Below are 23,253 nucleotides of genomic sequence, written 5' to 3'. Positions count from 1 at the left end.
TCACTGAATGACTTATTAGAGTCAAACATGTTAATACCAAAAGAGAGTATTGATTTTTTTTGTCTTTTGACCTTACGATGGTTAGAGGTTAGTAATCACAAACTGGGCACTATGAAAAGAAGGATCTTATTGGGTGGTGCTGTATAGGCTGTCATGTAAGTCCATGGTTTCAGTTTCATTAACCAGTTTGCCCTTCAAAAATCATTTGTCAATTTAAAAGAAAAGATATTTAAATGCTACTTTAAGTATGATTATTTTCAAGTGATTGAAGATATTTTCCATTTATCCTCATGCCTCACAATACACCATGGACCTTCAGGCTTCTGACAGAAGCATGTTTTGTCATGTGTTGTTGCTTCTTTAACACATACATATAGAATTTTGTCCTTAAAAGAAAAAGCAAAGGGAGGGGAAGAAAGCATGATAAGGAAATGTTTTCAATCACGTTGCCAGTTAGTTTAGAATGATGTAAAAATTGCCAGGGGAGATGAGTGCATAAATATTTCATGCTGTATGTATTCTCTTGTAAGATAACCTTTGCATAACTTTGAAAACAAATGAAATCTTCTAAAGCATGCACAGCCTCTGAGCAAGATGCACAGAATGGAGCAGGGGGAGGTATTGGGTAGTAAAAATTGGATCATCTCTTTTTCATTAACAACGCTTTCCCAAGAATACCTTTGTATCTTTTTTTTTTTTTCCTGTGAACCATCTAAACATACTGGTGACCTTTTGTATCTGGTAGAATTTCTGTGATAAACTTGATTTACGGTTTTCATGAGGGTGGCATTCTAAAATATGTCTAGTTTCTGTGAAATTGAATTGAAACCTTTCTAACTTCACAGCTTCACCAGCAAGGCATGTGGCTTCAGTTTCCCCTTCTCCTGCTGGCAGATCTCCAATGAAGGTACTGGCCTATTCCGTGGGCCTTGTTAAGTCTATGTTGTGTGGTGCATAACTTTTAATTTATATTGGCTGAAGGAAGCAGTTTAGCAGGATTTCCAGAATACACCAACTTTCTTAGCCCACAGTGACAATTAAGTAAAACCCACTTCATTTTTCCTCTGCCATATGTTGGACTCAATCTTTGGCCCTTCTTCCAGCCCCTTTGCATTGCCTGAGGAAGTTGCCCCTAAGAATCTAATCTAAATTCCATTGATGTAAATGAAAATTTTTCCATCTTTCCAATGACTTCAGTGGGCTTTGACTCAGTCCCTAGATGGGCAGCCAAGAATTCCCCCGACATGGGGTGGGGATGCATAAAGCCAGCTCTAAGCACCTCTCTCCACTCCACTGCAGTGCTCACAGCTGTCTGATCCTAGTCTGGAACAGAGCAGCTGAGCACCAGCCAGCCCAAGATCAGAGGAACAGAAAGTTGTTTTAGATCCACGTTCCCTCCACGACTATTCAGCTGAGGATTGAGTCTGCTGTGTCTGGATTGTCTCTCAAACTAGCTAGCATAAGTCTAACGTATTTAGTACTTAGCAAAACCTTTTGTATGTGCAGTGTCTTTTCTTATCTCTTCAGGTGTTTGTTGTTGTATATTTCATGCTTTAATAATAATACGTCCTGAGTTTATGAGTAAGTCATAATTAAAAACTAATAATATTTCTTACAGGTTTTCAAACCCAAGCTTCTTTCATTCCTTTCTTCATCAGAATTGTGAGCCTCTGGCCTGTAGTAGTGTGTGGCCTCTTAACTTCCAGGACAGTCAGAGGAGAATAAGGAGATTCTAATGGACAGTATACTACTGGTGCCTAATTATTGCAGTGATGGGCATTATATAAAAATGCTTAGGATAAACTAAGTTGTCAGCAAATCACTAGAAGTCTACACCTTTCCTAACACATTCAATTCCTCACAATTCAGTACAATTGCTGTTCTACTGTAAAGAAATCAAAATCAAAAATGGAAAATTACTGTGATTCTGCTTCCCTGAAGATGTTCTGCTAAAATTTTCCTTCCTGTCTCTTAACTCCTTAGCGTCTGACCAACAAAACTCTGTTAGTTCATGAAGAATTTTGACCCACAAGGATAGCAGTAATGGAGTAGTGTGTGTCATGTCCCCTCTTTGACCATTGTGCACCATCCCCTGCCTGGTATTAATGCTGCCCAACAAACATTGCAAGTCCGATCCTTCACTTATGTCGGCGGCAGAGTTCCCAGGAGAGGCCAATTAAAAATATTTAATCATCATTGAAAAAATTGCTCCAGAGAAAAAACAGAAACAAAGTACAAGCACTAAGACACTTTAATAAAAGATCGCTAGAGCTGAGGAGAGAAAAAAGTAACAGTAAAAAAGAGATTGTGAAAATTTTAAACAGGTTTGGTTTTTTGTTTTCAAAAAAAAAAAAAAAATTCAACCAGTTCTAAAAATCCCCAAATTCTATGTGGGGTAAATGCATAAGAAACCTATTGGAGTAAAATCTACAGCAAACTATAATTATAGGTATTTTTCCCTTCTCTAATGATTCTCACTGACAGGATTCTCACTCCTGGAAAGTAAGAAGCTTCAGAAATATCCCAATAGAAAAATGACATAAGGTAGCACGATATAGGCTCTGCATCAAGGATAGAACTTCATGCCCCAAGAGCACTGACGTTTGAGTGTCGTCATCTGTGCAAAAACCGGTCTGCCTCGGCCAACAAATCCTATATCTGCCAATGTAGGAATCAAGCAGAGCCTTGAAGTTGAGTAGGCTTCATAATATCCTTGCAAAAGATTACAAGTGAACCAGCAAAGCTGGATTCACTCTCCCCACTTCTACAACATGAATGTAGAAAGGGGAAATCTGGAAACCATAATGTGGAGCTGCCTTGATTTGGAGGCCTCAACAGGAGTACATGGGAGAGATCCTGGCCCTCTCTCAGAACCTGTTGTCTTCATCCTTATGGGGGAGGCTCCGCCTTTTCTGAGGACCAAGAACTCAATACCTCTGACTTCAGGTGTCGACAGTGGCACATGACTGCCAATAGAGGGCCTGTCTTATATTCTACTCCAGTACTATTGTTCTTGAGGATAAATATTTTTTAAGAGTTGAGGGAGTTCGACCAATCTTGTGCTGAGGAGCTAGGACTCATGAGTGAGAATCTTAGTGGATAATATCTTTAGTAAATAATATTTATCACATATACAATAGCTTGAGCTGGCTCATCACCACTTGGCTTAGGGCAAACAATACTTCTAAACCAGGCTGGTGATGGTGATTTGAGTATATTTCCAATCCTGGAAGTCCTGTGGCTTTTACAAGCAGAAGATGCTAAAAATTTTAAATAGCATTGATGCACACTGGAGAATTTGAAGCTACCTGCACTGTTAATGGTATCTGGTAATAAGTTACGGACCTGAAACCAAACACCGCACTGATAAATGCAGGGGAATTCAATAAAAGTTTATTCTCATTTACACAGCTATCATTCCTGTGTTACAAAATTATTAAGTAGTTAATTTTAAAAAAATCATACATGTAATATTAGATATAACACTGCTTCATGTGTGCTCTTTTTACAGCATGATTCATTGCAAAAAATGGGAGGAAAGCTGTAAATACGTTCTAAACCGGAGACTGAAGTAGCAGTACTGAATGTGATGTAGATACAGTGTTCTGGCAGTAGAGGGCACCGTGCTACTAGTTACACTGCAAGCTATGGATACATATTCCATCGTCAATACTATGAACGTTTTCTTTTTAAACACTGACAGATTTTTCCGGAGACTGATGATAGGAATACATCATTTTAATATAGCTTACTTCCATTAAAATAAATTGTTGACATGAACAGTATTTGATGTATAGTTTGAAAATATAAGCATTCTATAGACAAGCTTTGACTTGTTTTTTACTGGATCTTAATTCAACCATAAATACGTGTTCCATTTATCAAGCCCCCAAGAACCTGTGCCAAAAAAAAATCTACCCGGGTTTTTAGTGTTCACGGAGAAACATTGCTCTTAATTCTCCTTCACATGAATCCTTCTCTTTTCTTCTTTGCAGGGATCCATGCAATCATTTACCCCATCTCCAGTGGAATGTCATTCCTCGGGGCTCATATCCAACTCCCCAGTCTTGTCAGGAAGTTACAGCAGTGGAATCTCTTCGCTTAGCCGATGCAGCACATCAGAAACTTCTGGCTTTGAAAGTCAAGGGAGTGAACAGACTATTCCAAACTACAGTGTTTCTGAGGAGCCAATGAGAAAAGAAAGTAAAACGCCGCCACCTTACAGCGTTTATGAACGAACTTTGAGACGGCCTGTTCCGCTACCTCACAGCCTCTCCATCCCTATCACTGCAGATCCACCAGCACTGCCACCCAAACCCCTGCTGGCGCGGCCCAACAATCAGGAAAACAGTAGCCGGAGGACTGAACAGCTTCCTCGGCCCAGGCCTCTTCCTCGGAAAGTGTCTCAGTTATAAGAAGTCACTTTTATATGTACTTGCAATGACTTCTTTACCGTTTATGAAATAATATTTAAATACATTTAGTGTAGGCACTTTAATATTTTACCCAATTTTCTTTTAAATGCTTATTAATATTATGTTGCACATTATTAAATAAAATTAATAATTTTGATTGCCAGGTATTACAGGAAGCATGAATGAGAGAATTTTGTTAATTTCAAGGTGGTAAATATGGATGCATAGCTTTTTGATATCTTATGTTCATTTTTATAAAATATAATTTAATTAAATCTAAAACCCCACAAGCTCTCATTTACATTAATTGTATGCTTTTTACAAAATGTAGGCTATGCTAACTGAGCTAATCACGAGAAAGAAATGCACGCTTTCTAACAACATTGTTTGTAGGCTAGAACATTTCTGCAAGTAGGCTGAAAGTTGTTCCCCTTTCCCCATGAACAGGTTGGTCAATTTGGTGGTGGTGGCGGAGGAAGAGGAGGGGTTTTAATGCAAGTTACCCCGCAGTAAAAAGTTGTAAGGACATGGGTTAGAGTGAGTTCTTGAAACAAAATACTACTTTTGTGTTGCTTTTTAAGAGTAACAAATATCCACATTTCATTCAGTGTAGATCACCTTTCTGGGAATTAAGTTCATAGAATCATAGAATATCAGGGTTGGAAGGGACCTCAGGAGGTCATTTAGTCCAACCCCCTGCTCAAAGCAGGACCAATCCCCAATTTTTGCCCCCGATCCCTAAATGGCTGCCTCAAGGATTGAGCTCACAACCCTGGGTTTAGCAGGTCAATGCTCAAACCACTGAGCTATCCCTCCCCCCCTTAAGTTGTTTGTTGATAAGCTCTTTAGTCCTATAACAGTAGCTTATCTTCTGTATCTGGTGCACTTCTTTCTTTTTATGGTGCGATTTACCTTTACTCTTTCAGTTAGCCTATACAGGGGGAAAAAATCTCATTAACAGTTAGTTGGAGGTTTTCTCCTGTCTTTGAAAGTTAACTTAAAAAAAAAAAACCCTCTGTACCAGAAGAACAAATATCCAGATATTCTAGAGGCACAAATGAATGTGTCCCGTTACTAAGGATACACAAGAATCGATACTGGTTAGTATCAAATCAATGCAGTGAGTGAACAAATTTAAAGAATAAGAATCACTGGGTATGTATCAGTAAATTTTTAAAAGATTCAGGGCATTAATTCACAATTCTGCACAAATTAGCAAAATTCCTAACAGCTCTTCATGTATATTCTTACGAGTGGAGGTTTTTGTTATTGTTTGTTTTGTTTTAACTTAGTTGATCATTGTCATCTTTACTGAAGGAAGATGTAGTAGACAGTTCTAGGTTGAATTTCACTAGATAGCATCCGTAAAGCTATGGAAAGCTAATGCCCAGTCGTAGGAGTGTGGAAAAAGCACCTTGTGTATGTACTTTTCGTAGCTCTCTTTCTTTTTCTTACTGTTTTTAACACTTGGTTGACAACAGATTTATGAACTGTATTTTAAATCATGTTAAAAATATTCTCCTTTTTTGGGGAAGCTCATGTTGATTTTAATTGTTTGCTTTGTTGATTGCTTAACTGGAAGAAAGTGACCACTTTTTATATTCTCTCAATGAAACCTTCAGCAGGTATGTGCTGTTGATGGTAGCTATAGAGGTTTTCTATAATAAATGTTCAAGTATTTTTGTACATAACTGGTTAATTTTAATGAGGAGCGTACCATTATGTGAAAAAAGAAGCAAACAGTTGTGTATGCAGTAAGATTGTTATAATTATGCCAAATACTTTATGTATGGAAAAAAGAATATTTGTACATATGTGCTTTTAACAATAATTCTGCCATATTGACTTTACAATTTTGAATGTCAGAAAAAATTAATATATGTTAAAATATTTATGTTTTAGTGAAAGTATTCATAACTGAAAAAGGAACATATGAATTTTAGCTTTGTATCTTGCCTATTTTGAAGTCTGAAATTCCTTGAACTAGCTCTTGTTTTTGACTATAACATTTTTGTGTCTGTAACCACATTATAAAAGATGTAGAAGGCTACATATTTATGCTAGTATAAAGAGGTAATGCCTGAGATTTAACTAAGGTGTCACAAGTAAGATAACAAAGCTGCTTTGATTTTTTTTCTCTTGTGTAGTTTAATAGATTGGTTGTCTAGTGCTTGAGCACAGTATGAATCAGTGTTGTTTGCTCCTGAAGCCATTTATTTTATTTCTGGCAGTGAGCAGAATTGTTGAATTTATCATTTGCATATATTATTGAAGTCAGCTTTGCAGCAAAACATTTCATGAGGTTTCTGTTTACCCAGATGCTCATATAGGTTGCTGCAGAATAAAGTTACTTGATTAATCTTTATAGTATAATTTGTTTTCCACGTAATAGTTTAATTTCATGACAAACTGATTTATAACCTACTTTCTGCCTTCTTTGCTTCAGCTTGCTTTCTTCTAAAAATCTCCTGGATTGAGTTAGTCCTTTCCTTGCTCGGATCTGTAATGGCTTTGTGAAACAATTGCCAAGACAGTAAAGATTTGGAGGGCATTCACCTGCACTTCTGATCAATGGAGGACTGTAAAATTTACTGTAAGAGTTAGGTTAATTTATGGCAATTTGAACTCCCTGTTTTTATAACCAAGACATCAGGAACGTTCTGAACAATAGGAGACCATAAAAAAATGACAGTGAAGTGCTGTAAAAAGGAGCTGACGCATTTTCTGCTTTGCCAGGTTTGACAAATTGTTTCTGTAGATCAGCTTTTCGTCTTGGCTTCTACAGAAATGCAGTCTGAAATTTGTTACGTATGCTACAACAGCCAGAGCTTGAAAGGCTACTATAAATAAAGCTCTCATCTCAATTTTATGCATTATGAATAAATGTAGTTTTATGACTTATTAGTGACATTAAGCAGTTCAGAAAATAATGCAAGTGATGAATAAGAACACTCCCCCATTATCCAATAATGCACCTGTCATGCTGTCTGGAATGACTCTCAAATGTGAGTGCCTGTCTCAGGGCAGACTGTCAGAAAACAAGGGCAGATACCCCAAAATGTAGGCGGACCATATTTCCGAAAGAGAAAATGGGACACCCCCAGCTGCTCGCCGGAGGGCCCCGCCATGCTGTTGCCCGTCACTGTAATCCTGTGTCGTCGTTCCCCCCTGCCATGTGCCAGGCTGTTTCCCGGTCGCTGGAACCCTGAGGGCCCCCCCTGTGCAAATGGGGGATCCCCCACATGTGCTGGAACACTGCTGCCCCCACAGCCCTGCCTCCCCACTGTGGGGGTCTGGAATCTCTTCTCACCCCCTCCACACCCCACTTTTTGACAAAAGTGAGTATTTGTCCTGTTTGCTCTTGCCAACTGATCAAATCAGCAAGAGCAAACGGACAAATGCCTCCTTTTGGGAAAAAAATCAGGCCATCCGGGACAGGGCTTAAAAAAGGGACTGTCCTGGCCAAGACGGGACAAATGGTCACCCTTCCAAAATGGTGGTATGTTCTATAATTAGATTTCACCAAACCAGTAACAAATGTGAACGCCTGGATCATTATACTAGTCTTATCATGGAGCCACAGACAGTCCCTTTAGGCCAGTGGTTCCCAAACTAGGGGCGACGCTTGTTCAGGGAAAGCTCTTGGCAGGTCAGGGCGGTTTATTTACCTGCCGCATCCGCAGGTTCAGCCGATCGCAGCTCCCAGTGGCCGCGGTTCGCCTTTCTCTGCCAGTGGGGGCTGCGGGAAGTGGCATGGGCCGAGGGACATGCTGGCTGCCCTTCCCGCAGCCCCCATTGGCCTGGAGCTGTGAACCACGGTCACTGGGAGCTGCGATTGGCCGAACCTGCAGACGCAGCAGGTAAACAAACCAGCCCGGCCCGCCAGGGGCTTTCCCTGAACAAGCGTTGCCCCTAGTTTGGGAACCACTGCCTTAGGCTCTCTAGCCTATCTTGCCATCCAGATAAATTGGACTTAGTGGTAATGGTCACATAAACCAAAAATCACATCACCTCAGGTTGCTCCCAGTCCCAAGAGACTAGTCACTTACCCCCGATCAACTGGTATTCCAGATCTTACACCAAAGACAACGCTGGCAGTCTATTCTACAGTAAAAGAACTATAGGTTTATTAGCTAAGAAAAAAGAATTAGAGTTACTGAATGGTTAAAGCAGGTAAAATATAATAACATGTGAGTCAAAGTTTGTAAGTCCAAAATGATAGTAGAGATGTTGCAATCTGCCAGTTTCCCAGAAGTCTCTCAGGGATACCCAGAATAACTGGGGATCTCTGTCTTCTCATTCAGTTATTCCACCCTGTTAGAATCCAAACAGTCCAAAGATAAAGGATCTCTCTTTGAATCAGTAGTTATAGCTTCTTTTCACAGGCAACAATCTAAGAAGTGTCTGTACCCACACAATGGCCAGTTTCTTTGAATTTAGCTCTCTTCATTTGCATTCAGTGAGTTATTTAGTTACAGGGATATACATAATGGAAATGCTTGTCATTACATTATAATAGGAATAGATAAGTGAAAACAATACAAGTAACATTCCATTAGTTTTCATGAAGTTCTAACACTTGATACACTCTTACATTAATACACAGTTTGATCTAGGGTTATTTAATTACTAGGTATGTATAATGTAAATGTAATGTAATAGTAAACAACAGGATAAACATAGGCAAAAACAATACAATTAACATTGCCTCTGATCTCTATTAACACACAGGTGAATTGGCCTGAATATATACTAATATATTTAACGCCTTTGATAGTCACACACAAGTGAATTGGCCTAAAGCTCTGGCCTGAGCTAGTCTGTCAGTGTCACAGTACAAACACCCAGTTAAAATTGTTGTCAATAGTTTCATGATTGCTTTTCAATATTAACCAACATCTGTATAACACTTGTGATGGTCTTACTTCCAAATAAGGCAGTCAGAGTGTATCTGGGATCCCATAGTGGTAAGTGCAATATGAACTGGCCAGTTTTTTAGCAGTGCAGTACACTGCAGTTCAGAAGCTAGCTCTCTGAATTTCCAGTTATCAGAGGGGTATCCGTGTTAGTTTGTATCCACAAAAACAACGAAGAGTCTGGTGGCACCTTAACAGATTTATTTGAGCGTACACTTTCCTGGGTAAAAAACCCACTTCTTCAGATGTATGGAGTGAAAGTTACAGATACAGGCATAAATATATATTGGCACATGAAGAGACGGGAGTCACCTTGCAAGTGGAGAACCAATACTGAAGGCCAATTCAGTCAGGGTGGATGTGGTTCACTCCCAATAATTGATGAGGAGGTGTCAATGCCAAGAGAGGGAAAATTGCTTTTCTAGTGAGCCAGCCACTCCCAGTCCCTATTCAAGCCCAAATTGATGGTATTAAATTTGCAAATGAATGGTAGCTCAGCAGTTTCTCTTTGAAGTCTGTTTTGTTGAAGAATGGCTACTTTTAAATCCGTTGTTGAATGTCCAGGAAGCTTGAAGTGTTCTCCTACTGGCTTTTGTATGTTACCATTCCTGATGTCTGATTTGTGTCCATTTATCCTTTTACGTAGAGACTGTCCGGTTTGGCCAATGCACATGGCAGAGGGGCATTGCTGGCACATGATGGCATATATCACATAAGTAGATGTGCAGGTGAATGAGCCCCTGATGTGGCTGGTGTGGTCCTATGATGGTGTCACTAGAGTAGATATGGGGATAGAGAAGGCAAAGAGGTTTGTTACAGGGATTGGTTCCTGGTCTAGTATTTCTGTGGTGTGGTGTCTAGTTGCTGGTGAGTATTTGCTTCAGGTTTGAGGGTTGTCTGTAAGTGAGGACTGGCCTGCCTGAATTTCCAGTGAAATTTCCAATGATGTTGATGGGCCTTGTGGTGGCCCTCTGCACAGGAGTGAATTTCACTCATAAAAATGTAGCCTTAGCTTTAAATTTAATGCAGATCCTGCCTTTAATGTAGATCTGCATAAAGAGGGGGCCTCCTGCAAATAGAATTTTTCCCCTCTACCATATGGAAATAGGGACTCATTCCCCTTATTCCTAGACCTCAGAGAAGCCTCTTTAAATGGTACCAGTGACTGGTGCTGAGAGAATAGGCAAAGACTGAGGGGGCCAGGCAGGAATGGGTGGACAGGTACGTGTAAGTGAGTGGGCCAGGAAGGAATTTGCGGGGCGGGGGGGTGGCGAGTGAGAGAGAGAGAGCACATCACATCATTCCTCTTCAGGCCTTAAGGAACTTTCCTTTAAAAAAAAAAAAAAAAAAAACCTACTGCCTGGACTTTATTATCTTTTCTGCACAGCCTCTCTGATCCAGAGGTGGCAGGGTCAGGCATGGCCAGGGTGGCTATTTGGAAGCATCACTCCAATACACCCAGGGTACTGGCAGGCCCGAGCTCATGTGGAAGCTTAATACCTCATGACATAGTGATTAAAAAACTAGACTGATTAACATTAACATAGCACACGTTAATTGGATTAAAAGCTGGCTAACTAATAGGTCTCAATGTAATATAAACAGCCATCGAATGAATGTGTTTCTAGTTGGGTCCCCCAGGGGTCTTGCCCTATGCTTTTTAACATATGTATGAATTATCTGGAAGAAAACATAAAATTATCACTGATACAGTTTGCAGGTGATTCAAAAATTAGAGGAGTAGTAAATAATGAAGAGTACTGATCACTGATGCAGAGCAATCTGGATAGCTTGATAAACTGGGCACAAGCAAACAATTTGTGTTTCAATATGTCTAAATGTGTAAATGTATACAATTGGAACAAAATGTAGGCCATACTTACAGGACAGGGACTCTATTCTGGGAAGCAGTGACTCTGAGAAGGATTTGGGGAACATAGTAGATAATCAGCTGTACATGAGCTCCCATTGCAACACTGTGGCCATAAGGGCTAATGCAATCCTTGTATGCATAAGCAGGGAAATGTTGATTAGAAATAGAGAGGTTATTTTACCACTGTATTTGGCACTGGTGCAACCACTACTGCAATACTGTGTCCAGTTCTGGTGACAACAATTCGAGAAGGGTGTTGCTAAACTGGAGAGGGTTCAGAGAAGAGCCCCAAGAATGATTAAAAGATTAGAAAAGATGCCTTATATACTAATGAAGTTCAATCTATTTAGCTTAACAAAGAGAAGGATAAGAAGTGACTTGATTACAGTCTAGAAATATCTAGATGGAGAACAAATATTTAATAACTGGTTCTTCAAGAAGGGTGTAACACGATCCCATGTCTAGAAGTTGAAAGTAGACAAATTCATACTGGAAATATTGTTAACAGTGAGAGTAATTAACCATTGAAACAACTTACCAAAGGTTGTAATGGATTCTCCATTTCTGACAATTTTTAAATCAAGATTGGAAGTTTTTCTAAAAGATCTGCTCTACGAATTCTTCTACAGCCTGTGTTATATAGGAGGTCAGACTAGATGATCGCAATCATTCTTTCTGCCCTTGGAATCTACAAAATAAAGGAGCTCTGCATAGATGGCTGTGGCTTCCCACAGATCCCTGTGGATCCAGGCAGACTTGGCAGCTTTAGTTGTAGGCTTCATGGCTTTTCTACAGTGGAGGGACTAAAGCCCAATAAGAGAATATGAATAGAATTCTGCAAATGGACCCTCAAAGACAGTTCCTCCCAGCACTATCCTCCACACAGGATATAGTATGAGACGGGCTAATCTGGGCCACTGTTATAAACCACAGCCATAATTTTTATTAGGTGTCCTTATAAGGTCCCTGTGCTTTTAACCCAGTTGTTTACTGATATTTAGTTCAGCAAACTACATTGATTGGTGGTTTTTGTAAACATTAATGTACAACCTTGACATTAGGTGGACCAAACATTGAGAGAGGTCTGGGAATCACCTACTGAAGGTTTAGACCTGCGTGCCTCAATATATGTTCAATCATCGTCAGCTACATAGAGTGACTATTTCTTGGCAGTGGCATTCCTCTCATGCTAGTGGTGAAGAAAACAGTAAAAATTCTCAGTTGTGGATTATTTTAATATGGAACACTTTGCATCTGATAGCACAGGCTGCCACCTCTGCAAACTGCTGTACATCCAGGGTGCCTGGTGCAATGGGTAAACTTTCTGTGCCTAATTTAGAAACCACAATGACCAAAGGAGTTTGATAATGCAGTTCTAATTTGATGCTGTTGGTTTTCCTTTCATAAAAGAAATTATGGGAAGAAAGGAAAGGAAGGGAGGGAGAATTGGAGGTGGAGGGTCAAAATAAGGAGCAGATAAACTCACACTGAAGAGATAAGGATGCAGGAACAACTTTGAATCTAGGAAGCCTCACCCCAGCTGGACATGCTTCAGCTGGGGGAAGGGCTTACAAGGGAATCTCTTCAGCATAGCAAGGTGGCAGGTGGAGAGAGTTCAACCTGCACTCGCTGCCATGGAGGGACTATGTCAGAAGGGTATCCCCAGGAGGAGGACTGCTGCATGAAGCCAGGACTCCCCAGCCTGCAGAGGCCCAGGGGCACCCCAAGGAGGGACAGTACAGTAGGAAAAGACCAGGGGAAGGGACTTAGCAGGACCACAGGTAGCTTCGTACAGTTGCCCAAGAGGGGCCCTGGGTCAGAACCTGGTGGAGTGGGAGAGCCCGGGTTCCCCTACCACTAGATGAGGCTGCCACCTCAGACTCTAGCTGCTAGGTGGGAGCTCACCCACTCACAGGTGGATAATGAAGTAAAGTATTTTTTCAGTCAACCCAAAAACACAGAAACAGAGAATGAAGCTGTGGAAAGAGTTGTGGGGCTTTGGGGGGGGGGGTTTGGGGGGGGGGAGGGGATAAATAATTCTAATGAAAAAAACGAACCCAGTATAGTAAAAACTGTATAGTATCTATACTATAGTAGAGTAGGCCACCTACCTTATTCCAGCTTAAATGCTTCTGGGAGGGGGTAAGGTAATGGCCTAATGAATAATTTTAGCTTCATGTTTTTCTTTACATTGAATTGTCCGGGGGTTAGGGGAAGTGGGGTTGGAGAGGTGATCATCACAAATTACAGGAGAAAAGAGTCCAAGCCAGTTTTATGATGTTGCCTGTCACTGTTAGAGTTAGCTTATTCCTGGAATGAAGAACTCTATGTGCTCGCTCGCTCTCTCACTCGCACGCATTTTGCCATAACATTCTCCTCTCAGGGTATTTTAGAGAACAATTCAGCCTCCAAATACAATAGCAAGAAATGGCTGCTGTGATACAGCTCATAAACTGTTGAAATTTCTATGGTAGATTTAAATACGTGTTTTATATCATTGATTTACTATTACTACTGGATCCATTGGAGTACTTTAATTTGCTCCATTTGTTTGAAAATGATATAGCAGGGTGACATATTATACCTCTGCATATTTCTGAAATGTTAGTAACCCTGTTATTTCTTCTCACTGTTCATGGCTTCCCTAGAAGTGTCTATTCAAGGGAAGACTCTCATTTAACAGCAACCCAGACTAAACTCTACAGAGTGTGTTTCTGAGGATCATTTTTGTGGGGGATGCTCCCAGTGCTTAATTTATAATGAAAGAGGTGCCGGGGCTCAAGCAATTTTTACTTTCATAACTGATGCAGCAAGCGGACAGAGATGCCAGGGCTATGGACTGCCAAGCCAGGAGGTGCCAGGACTCAACCTTGGCTAGCCCTGGCACAAATTAAGCACTGGATTCTCCACAGGCATGTGCAGTCTCCTAGGATGATGATGACAAGGGTCTTTTAAAACATCAGCCAAGGGAGGCAGGGGATGGTTGCCTGTAGAGCGCACGCATTTAAGAATGTGTGTGTTGAGAGAGAGACTGCTCAAGGGACAGGGATTCTAAAATATATCAGGTCAGTAACCTAGTCAAACAGGATAATGTGGTCAAGGCACTGCACAGACAGTGCTTAAACAAAGAGTGAAGCTCAGTACAAAGTGTGCCCTGAAAGTGGAAATATTTGCTCTTACAGCCTGTTATTCCCCAGGCAAAAATACCTAGGGGTGGGGTGGGGTGGGGATGAAACAGTTTTCAGAGGGAACACGAAGGAGCTGAGCTCAGAGCAAGCTTTCTGCACTCCCCTGACCCTTGCCCTCCTTCCTGGTCTTCCGGCCAGTGCATCCTTCAAGAGAGGCAGTACTTTGCAGGAGTGCCCAGCAGGGGTGAACAAAAGGGTTTCATAGAACAAACTGTCACGTGTGCTTTGAAGCTCACTGCCTGCTGTAATCCAGAGAAGCTTTGCTGTCTGCTGTGAGAGGAGGATTCACTGCATGAGCACTATCTTCAGTCCAGATGGTAACTGAAGCCCACTGCTAGTGATGGTCTGATCAGCATGCTCCTGATCATGAGACACCCAGTTCACCTGCATTTGTACTGTGGCTGCAATAGAGCAAAGGGGTCTGATCCAATGCTCATTAAAGTCAATGGAAAGATTCCTATTGACTTCAGTGGGAGCTGGATTGAACCCATGGTGAGTTGGGAGGAATCAGCTGCTACATAATGAACAGGCCTCCCAACTGAAGGAAAGGCACAGGCTAATACTGAATACAATACACTTTGTTACTAACGTTTTAAAAAATCAACACACTCATGAGCTTTTTTAGCTGATGTATTACTGGGAGAAGCAACAAATACTTAACGTGCCATGCTATTCTTAGTCTATTATGGAAGAGGAAGATAGTGTACGTTGGACAGAAGCCTTTTCATATTGCCAAAGAAAGCTTTCACACATTTGCTGTCGCTCCCCTCCTTCCCTGGATCTGTACTGCAGAACTGAAGTAGGTCCTGTCAATAATCCTAAAGCCATATTTTCAAATGGATTCCAGTCTGAGTTATAGTAGTAAAACCTGACCTGCATGATGATAAACCAGCAAAAATCAAAGCAAGGCAAAAACAGGACTTCACACATATAAACAGAGTCATCCTCAGTGTAGGGGTCTTTTTGCAATCTCTTCACGGTAATAGTTTATTTCCGGCTGACTACAGTGTTTGATACTTTCAAAGCAGTGGGGCGTGACTGTATTCTCCAATAGTTTTAGATCTTTCAAAAGAGTTGAGAAATTATGAACATCATGTTAATTTTTGCCGCCTTGTAGAATAATATCAAAGAATGTATGTTGTTGTCCTGATTTAACATCTTAAGTTATTTCTGTATCCATGGGTTTGCAATTTCATACATTTCCACTTCAGTTAAAATTCATGTGATAGATTTTTCTCCCACCTCCACAGGAGAAAAAGAGAAGGATTCCTCCCATCTCTAAGTGGGCTTAGATATTTGGTTGTCTTTTCTCCCCAGAGATCCAGGGCAAAGGGTTGTTCACAATTCTCCTCACAGAAGATCGGGAACTGAGACAGGGTCTTCTCTCTGTTGGCCCCCACTTGCACAAGAGGAAGGTTATCTCCTGAGGCCAGCAATGCATGTGAGCCTAGCCCAGGGCTGCTGCAGACCACAGTCCAGAATAGTTGTTTTGCCAAACCTAACTGGGTCTTGAAAGGTTCGAGTTCAGTTACAAATTCTTAATGCATAAAGTAGATTTGAATTTAGGAAAAATGTGTCTGCCCAGCCCTAGTAATAAGTAGCTGGTGTCTAGTGCAAGGCAGGGAAATGTGTTTGCAACTGACAGGTTATCCCCTTAATGCCTTTTAGTGAACTAGTTCATCCCCTCCTGCATTAAATGCCTCCAGAGAGGGCTCTGTGGGAGGAGATGGGTATCACAGAGATTTCATAAGAACAGCCAGACTGGATCAGACCAAAGGTCCATCTAGCCCAGTACCCGGTCTTCCAACAGTGGGCAATACCAGCTGCCCCAAAGGGAATCAACAGACCAAGTAATCATCAAGTGATCCATCCCCTGTTGCCCATTCCCAGCTTCTGGCAAAGAGAAGCTAGGGACACCATCCCTAACCATCCTGGCTAATAACCACTGACGGACCTATCTTCCATGAATTTATCTAGTTCTTTTTTGAACCCTATTATAGTCTTGGCCTTCACAACATCCTCTGGCAAGGAGTTCCACAGGTTGACTGTGTGTTGTGTGAAAAAATATTTCCTTAAGTTTGTTTTAAATCTGCAGCCTATTAATTTCATTTGGTGACCCCTAGTTCTTGTGTTATGAAAAGGAATAAATAAGACTTATTTACTTTCTCCACACCAGTCATGATTGTATAGACCTCTATCATATCCGCCCTTAGTTGTCTCTTTTCCAAGATGAAAAGTCCCAGTTTTATTAATCTCTCCTCATACGGCAGCTGTTCAATACCCTTAATCATTTTTGTTGCCCTTTTCTGAGCCTTTTCCAATTCCAATATATCTTTTTTGAGATGCGGCGACCGGATCTGCACGCAATATTCAAGATGTGTGAGTACCAGGGATTTATATAGAGGCAATATGATATTTTCTGTCTGATTATCTATCCCTTTCTTAATGCTTCCCAACATTCTGTTTGCTTTTTTGACTGCCACTGCACATTGAGTGGATGTTTTCAGAGAACTATCCCCAATGACTCCAAGATCTCTTTCTTGAGTGGTAACAGCTAATTTAGACCACATCATTTTATATGTGTAGTTGGGATTATGTTTTCCAATGTGCATTACTTTGCATTTATCAACACTGAATTTCATCTTCCATTTTGTTGCCCAGTCACCCAGTTTTGAGAGATCCTTTTGTAGCTCTTTGCCATCTGCCTGGGGCTTAATATCTTGAGTAGTTTTGTATCATCTGCAAATTTTGCCACAATTTATTCCTACCATTTCTTTCCTATCTTTTAACCAGTTACCAATCCATAAGAGCCTTTGGTGAGGGACCTTGTTCAAAGGCTTTCTGAAAATCTAAGTACACTATATCCACTGGATTCCCCCTTGTCCACATGCATGCTGACCCCCTCAAAGTATTCTAGTAGATTGATGAGGCATGATTTTCCTTTACAGAAACCATGTTGACTCTTCCCCAACTACCATATATACTTGTTCATAAGCCGAATTTTTTTAGTGAAAAAGGGAAGCACCAGAGAAGGGAGTCAGCTTATGAACGGGTATAGAGAGGGAGAGGTGGGACACAGCCCCTCCCCCCAACAGAGGGAGCAAAGAGAGGCAGCAGAGACAGAAGGGAAGAGGCGGGGCCAGAGTCTCTCCATTTCTGGCTACACTGCTCTCCCCCGAGCCTCCGAAGCAGCTGCAGCTCCGGGGCTGGCAGGTTGCAGCCGTACCTATCGGCCTTGCCCCCCCAGAGCAGGCTCTGGCTGCACCGGCTATGCCACTCAACCCAGCCTGCTGGAACATGCTGCGGCTGCACCACCCAGTCTGACCCGCTGGAGTAGGCTGCAGCCGCACTGTCCAGCCTGCCGGAGCAGCTCCAGCCAGGCCAGAGACATCCTCCCCTGGCCCTCCCCAGATAAGGTAGGAAGGGATGGGCTGGGGAGAGTGTGGGGGTCCTGGGCTAGGGGTGGGGTCATGTGGGGGGTGGTCACAGGGGTTACCCCCCTGAATCCCAGCTTCTCCCCCCAAAAAATTTCCCCACCGGTTGCTGTCCCGGCCCGTCAGGGTAAGCAGCTGGTGCGCCGGGACACTTTGTTTACTTAGGTTTACCTCCATGCTCGAGGTAAACAAACCATCTCGACCCGCCGGTGGCTTATCCTGATGATCCGGGAGCCAAAGTTTGCTGACCCCTGAACTATAGGGATGGCTTATGAATGGGTCATAAAAATTTTCCATTTTTACTTACCATCTTGGGTGGGTCAGCTTATAAACGAACCTTATGATCGAGTATATATGGTTAAGTTCATCTATGTTGTCTGACAATTTTTGTTCTTTACTATAGTTTCAACCAGTTTGCCCAGTACTGAAGTCAGGCTTACCGGCCTGTAATTATCAGGATCACCTCTGGAGCCCTTTTTAAAATTAGCGTCACATTAGCTATCCTCCAGTCATTTGATGACTGATTTAAATGATAGGTTACAGGCTACAGTTAGTAGTTCTGCAATTTCACATTTGAGTTCCTTCAGAACTCTTGGGTGAATACCATCTGGTCGTGGTGACTTATTACTGTTTAGTTTATCAGTATGTTCCAAAACCTCCTCTAATGACACCAATCTGGGACCGTTCCTCAGTTTTGTCACCTGAAAAGAATGGCCCAGATTTGGGAATCTCCCTCACATCCTCAGCTATGAAGACCAATGCAAAGAATTAATTTAGTTTCTCCACAATGGCCTTATCATCTTTGACTGCTCCTTTAGCATCTCAATCATCCAGTGGTCCCACTGGTTGTTCCCCACATCAGTCCTTCCAGGGGCAAGATTTGTCCTCCAATCCCCTTGGGACAAGGTGGCTGAATCTGTCCCTAAAACTTGGCTGATTCTTGGGAGCTCAGAGCCATAAATGCTGACTCTGACCCCTGCGGGAACTCTGCCTGGCACCCTGGAAGCACAGCTCTATTCAAGCCATATGGCAGAGATTCCCTCTGGCTACAGCAGTCCCAGGACCACCATGGGGGTTATGCAGAAAAAGACATACGGCCTTGGGGTGATTTACCTTTTCAGGGCAATGTCTGGGCGGCCCTCCAGGGAAACTCTCTAGCCTGTCCAGTCTCTATTTTACTCCCCTATGTGCACTCCCATTCACAGGGCCTGTGCATGGGGCAATTGTACCATGCTTGGATCTGGGGGCAGAGGGGTAGGTGGAATCCAGACTAGTGTATATAAAACTACAACTGTTCATCATCAGTCTTATCTAGTTTATTTTAGTTGTTTTTATTGTAACAGCTATTGATGAAAGCATTTTATAAATGCCATTAACAGATTGTTGGCACAATTATTTGTCATATCGTTCATGATAATCGTATTACTGTAACCCTAACCCTTTCCTCACACACCTCTTCCCTCTTTTTTGCTAGCCTCACTCCTCATATCATACCCAGAATTAGATTGCAAACTATTTGGGGCTGTAAATTGTGGGGTTTTTACTTGTTCTTTAAAGTGCCAAGATGCTTTTGGGTTACTGTAATAATAATAATAATAATAAACAATAATACAGTATGGTAGGTGAATCTGTGCAGATCGCATCACAAGCTGTCAAAAATACAGTGTAAAATTATTATGCTCCTTTTACTTAGGAAATTACTGCTCCTTTTCTTTGAAAAATGCATTTGGAGTCCTGCATTTATTTGGGTTTGTGAACTCGGCAGCTCCTTGGATTTTGTTATGGTTCATTTGGTTTGGTTATTTTTTAAGAACTCATCAGCCATTCTTTCCAGGTGAGTCTTGAGGAGTCATTCTGAGATCCTGAGGCAGCTACAATGATGTCTCTGCAGAAAACCCTTTGGCTATTTTGCTCATTAGTGACATTTTTATTCCACACAGAACTAGCTACAAGTATCTGACTGACCAGGAATACTCTGAGCAGGCAATAATATGCTTTCTGAAGCAACAGAAATGACAGCACATGGCAGGGTCAGCTTGTTAGCTATGTTTCTCTAATTAAAAACTTTACACATAGTGTAAGGTAAAAATTAGCTGTCAGAAATTTCATCTGATCATAATTGATCACATTAATAAATCTGTTCCAAACCAGACTTCCAAAATCAACTATGATCATGTAATCTCAATTAATGAGTAAACTAGTTAGAATAGCTGTCCATGACTGGACGCTCTACCTTACACAACTAGAATAGAAATAATTCCTGCCTGCAGGGAGAGATGCAGAACTATCTTGTAACTAGGGCTGTCAATTAATCGCAGTTAACTCACACGATTAACTCAAAAAAATTAATTGTGAATAATCACACTTTTAATTGCACTGTTAAACAATAGAATACCAATTGAAATTTATTAAATATGTGTGTCTTTCTACATTTTAAAATATATTGATTTTAATTACAACACAGAATACAAAGTGTGCAGTGCTCACTATATATTATTTTTATTACAAATATTTGCACTGTAAAAATGATAAAAGAAATAGTATTTTTCAATTCACCTCATACAAGTACTGTATTGCAATCTCTTTATCATCAAAGTGCAACTTACAAATGCAGACTTTGTTTTGTTTTTTGAGTGCAGTTATATAACAATGAACAATGTAAAACTTTAGAGCCTGCAAGTCCACTCAGTCTTACCTCTTGTTCAGCCAATCACTCAGACAAACAAGTTTGTTTACATTTACAGGAGATAATGCTGCCCGCTTCTTATTTACAATGTCACCTGAAAGTGATACCAGGTATTTGCATGGCACTTTTGTAGCTGGCATTGCAAGGTATTTATGTGCCAGATATGCTAAACATTCACATGCCCCTTCATGCTTTGACCACCATTCTTCCATGCTGATGATGCTCGTTAAAAAAAATGCATTAATTAAATTTGTGACCAAACTCCTTGGGGGAGAATTGCATGTCTCCTACTCTGTTTTACCGGCATTCTGCCATATATTTCAGGTTATAGCAGTCTCGGATGATGAGCCAGCACATGTTCATTTTAAGAACACTTTCACTGCAGATTTGACAAAACACAAAGAAGGTACCAATGTGAGATTTGTAAAGATAGCTACAGCACTCGACCCAAGATTTAATAATCTGAAGTGCTTTCTAAAATCTGAGAGGGAGGAGGTCTGGAACATGCTTTCAGAAGAGTTAATAGAGCAACACTCCGATGCAGAAACTACAGAACCCAAACCACCAAAAAAGAAATTCAACCTTCTGCTAGTGGCATCTGACTCAGATCATGAAAATGAACATGCATCGGTCCTCACCACTTTGGATCGTTATTGAGCAGAACTGTCATCAGCATGGACACAGGTCCTCTGGAATCGTGGTTGAAGCATGAAGGGACATATGAATCTTTAGTGCACCTGGCACATAAATATCTTGTGACACCGGCAACAAAAGTGCCATGCGAACACCTGTTCTCACTTTCAGGTGACAGTGTAAACAAGATGCGGGCAGCATTATCTCCTGCAAATGTAAACAAACTTGTTTGAGCGACTGGCTGACCATGAAGTAGGACTGAGTGGACTTGTAGGTTCTAAAGTTTACATTGTTTTATTTTTGAGTGCAGTTATTTTTTTGTACATAATTCTACATTTGTAAGTTGCACTTTCATGATAAAGAGATTGCATTACGGTACTTGTGTTAGGTGAATTGAAAAAACTATTTCTTTTGGTTTTTACAGTGCAAATATTTGTAATAAAAATAATAATATAAAGTGAGCATTGTACACTTTGTATTCTGTGTTGTGATTGAAAACAAAATATTTGAAAATGTAGAAAATACCCAAAACTATTTCAATAAATGGTATTCTATTATTTTTTAACAGTGCGATTCATCAGGATTAATTTTTTTAATTACTTGACAGCCCTACTTGTAACATTAGCATGGTTTCTTGGACTGGACCGTCAGGACTAATCTTTTGGCTGTGGTTATAGTTTCAATCTTTGACAGAGGTCCTGTGATTCTGCATGTATTGTGGGTATAATACTTGACACAGAGGAGTCAGGACCTCCTCTTTGTCTAGTGCTAGGGGAATCTGTGGCCTCTTCAGATGATATATTGATTTTTCATAAAGCAGTAAATACTAAGGTTGGATTAGCCCAGACTGTCTCTGAAAACCATGAGATAAATAACCCTGATACCTACCTTGCTCTCCCAGGGGAAAAGAGGCTTCCATTTGGAAAAAACACCAGAGGTCAATGGTAGATTATAAATAAGGTCAGATGATATGTATTATTGAATATTTTAATTGTCTCAAATTTATTCAGGCAAAACCACTTTTCTATCCTTGTGTTTATATTTCACCTTCCTACGTTCATTTGTCTCTGAGGGCCAGTATTGTTTTATGTTTGGTGTTTTATTCTGAAGAGTTTTCAGAATGCAACTGGGAATAAATGATCATTTCCTTACATAATATACAACAGGAACCTCTAGTTTGTGTCACTAGAATGAAATTAGCCTAAAGCCAAAACAATCGACTGTATATTGCTTTCTTTAAGTTCTAAAAATCATCCAATCTAATGGCTATATGAAAAATTTATATAAGGCCTGGTAGTCACTCAGAGTGAAATTGCAAGCTGTTTATAACGAACCTGTACCATTCATAACCAGGTAGTTCAAAGGCAATCATCTTCCACAGATTACTCTTGAAATGCTCCATATGAGGTTGAGAAGTGAAGCTATCAAATTGCAGTTAGCACATAAGTCTTGGAAGGTATATGAAAAAATTCAGAAACAAATGGATATAACAAATTAGAACTTCTAAAATGCTCTTAAGGTATACATGGGCCAGACAGTCCAAAGTCATTTTGGTGCCATTTACAAACATATTTTCCAGGGAGTAAAAGAATTCAAACCCTTATAGCATGCCACAATCTGCAATGGCTTTTTTCCCCCAGAATGGCTAGTATTCTTCTGAAGTATTGCAGGAACTCTAAAAATATTGTTAACGCTTTGAGCATAAAACTCTATAACACTGAATAGCTACATCTCATCGATACGGAATTCCAATTGAAATGTGAACTGTAAAAGCTTCAGAAAAAGAAATCTTTTAAGTTTAATGATTAGCCAAGTAACCGTTTGAAACCGAAGCACCTGAGTTGTGTTATGTTAGTGTAGTTATACTGGTGAGGGTCTATTGACTTCAAAGGAGTTATTCCTGATTTGCACTGGGCCAGACTATGAGCTGATATTTTTTTAAACAATTTCCTCTTCATTTACCTTCTAAGTCCTGAGTTTAGTTTTCTCCTTCCCTTAGTTTTCTCTTTCTGTATAACACAGGCCATAGGACTTCCCTGAATTAATTCCTGTACCACAGATGGCACATGAGTTTGATGTGTCAAGTCACTTCATAACAATCTTTTAAG

General features: G+C 40.7%; 1 protein-coding gene across 5 annotated transcripts in view; it reads left to right on the top strand.

Moving 5' to 3' along the window:
- The window catches only part of DOCK4 (dedicator of cytokinesis 4), a 434,135-nt gene extending 426,887 nt beyond the window's left edge, over positions 1 to 7,248 (top strand). For all 5 annotated transcript variants that reach the window (XM_073328104.1, XM_073328103.1, XM_073328106.1 and 2 more), the window contains 2 exons: positions 846 to 907; positions 3,996 to 7,248. In XM_073328104.1, the coding sequence (XP_073184205.1) occupies positions 846 to 907; positions 3,996 to 4,415 (482 nt within the window). In that variant the 3' untranslated portion in view covers positions 4,416 to 7,248. The remainder of the gene's footprint in view (positions 1 to 845; positions 908 to 3,995) is intronic.
- The last annotated feature ends 16,005 nt before the right edge of the window (positions 7,249 to 23,253 follow it).

The sequence above is a fragment of the Lepidochelys kempii genome, chromosome 1, assembly GCF_965140265.1.
Source record: "Lepidochelys kempii isolate rLepKem1 chromosome 1, rLepKem1.hap2, whole genome shotgun sequence".
Lineage (NCBI taxonomy): Eukaryota > Metazoa > Chordata > Testudines > Cheloniidae > Lepidochelys > Lepidochelys kempii.
Note: the sequence above shows the minus strand (reverse complement) of the source record. Positions and strands in the feature narration are given on the sequence as shown.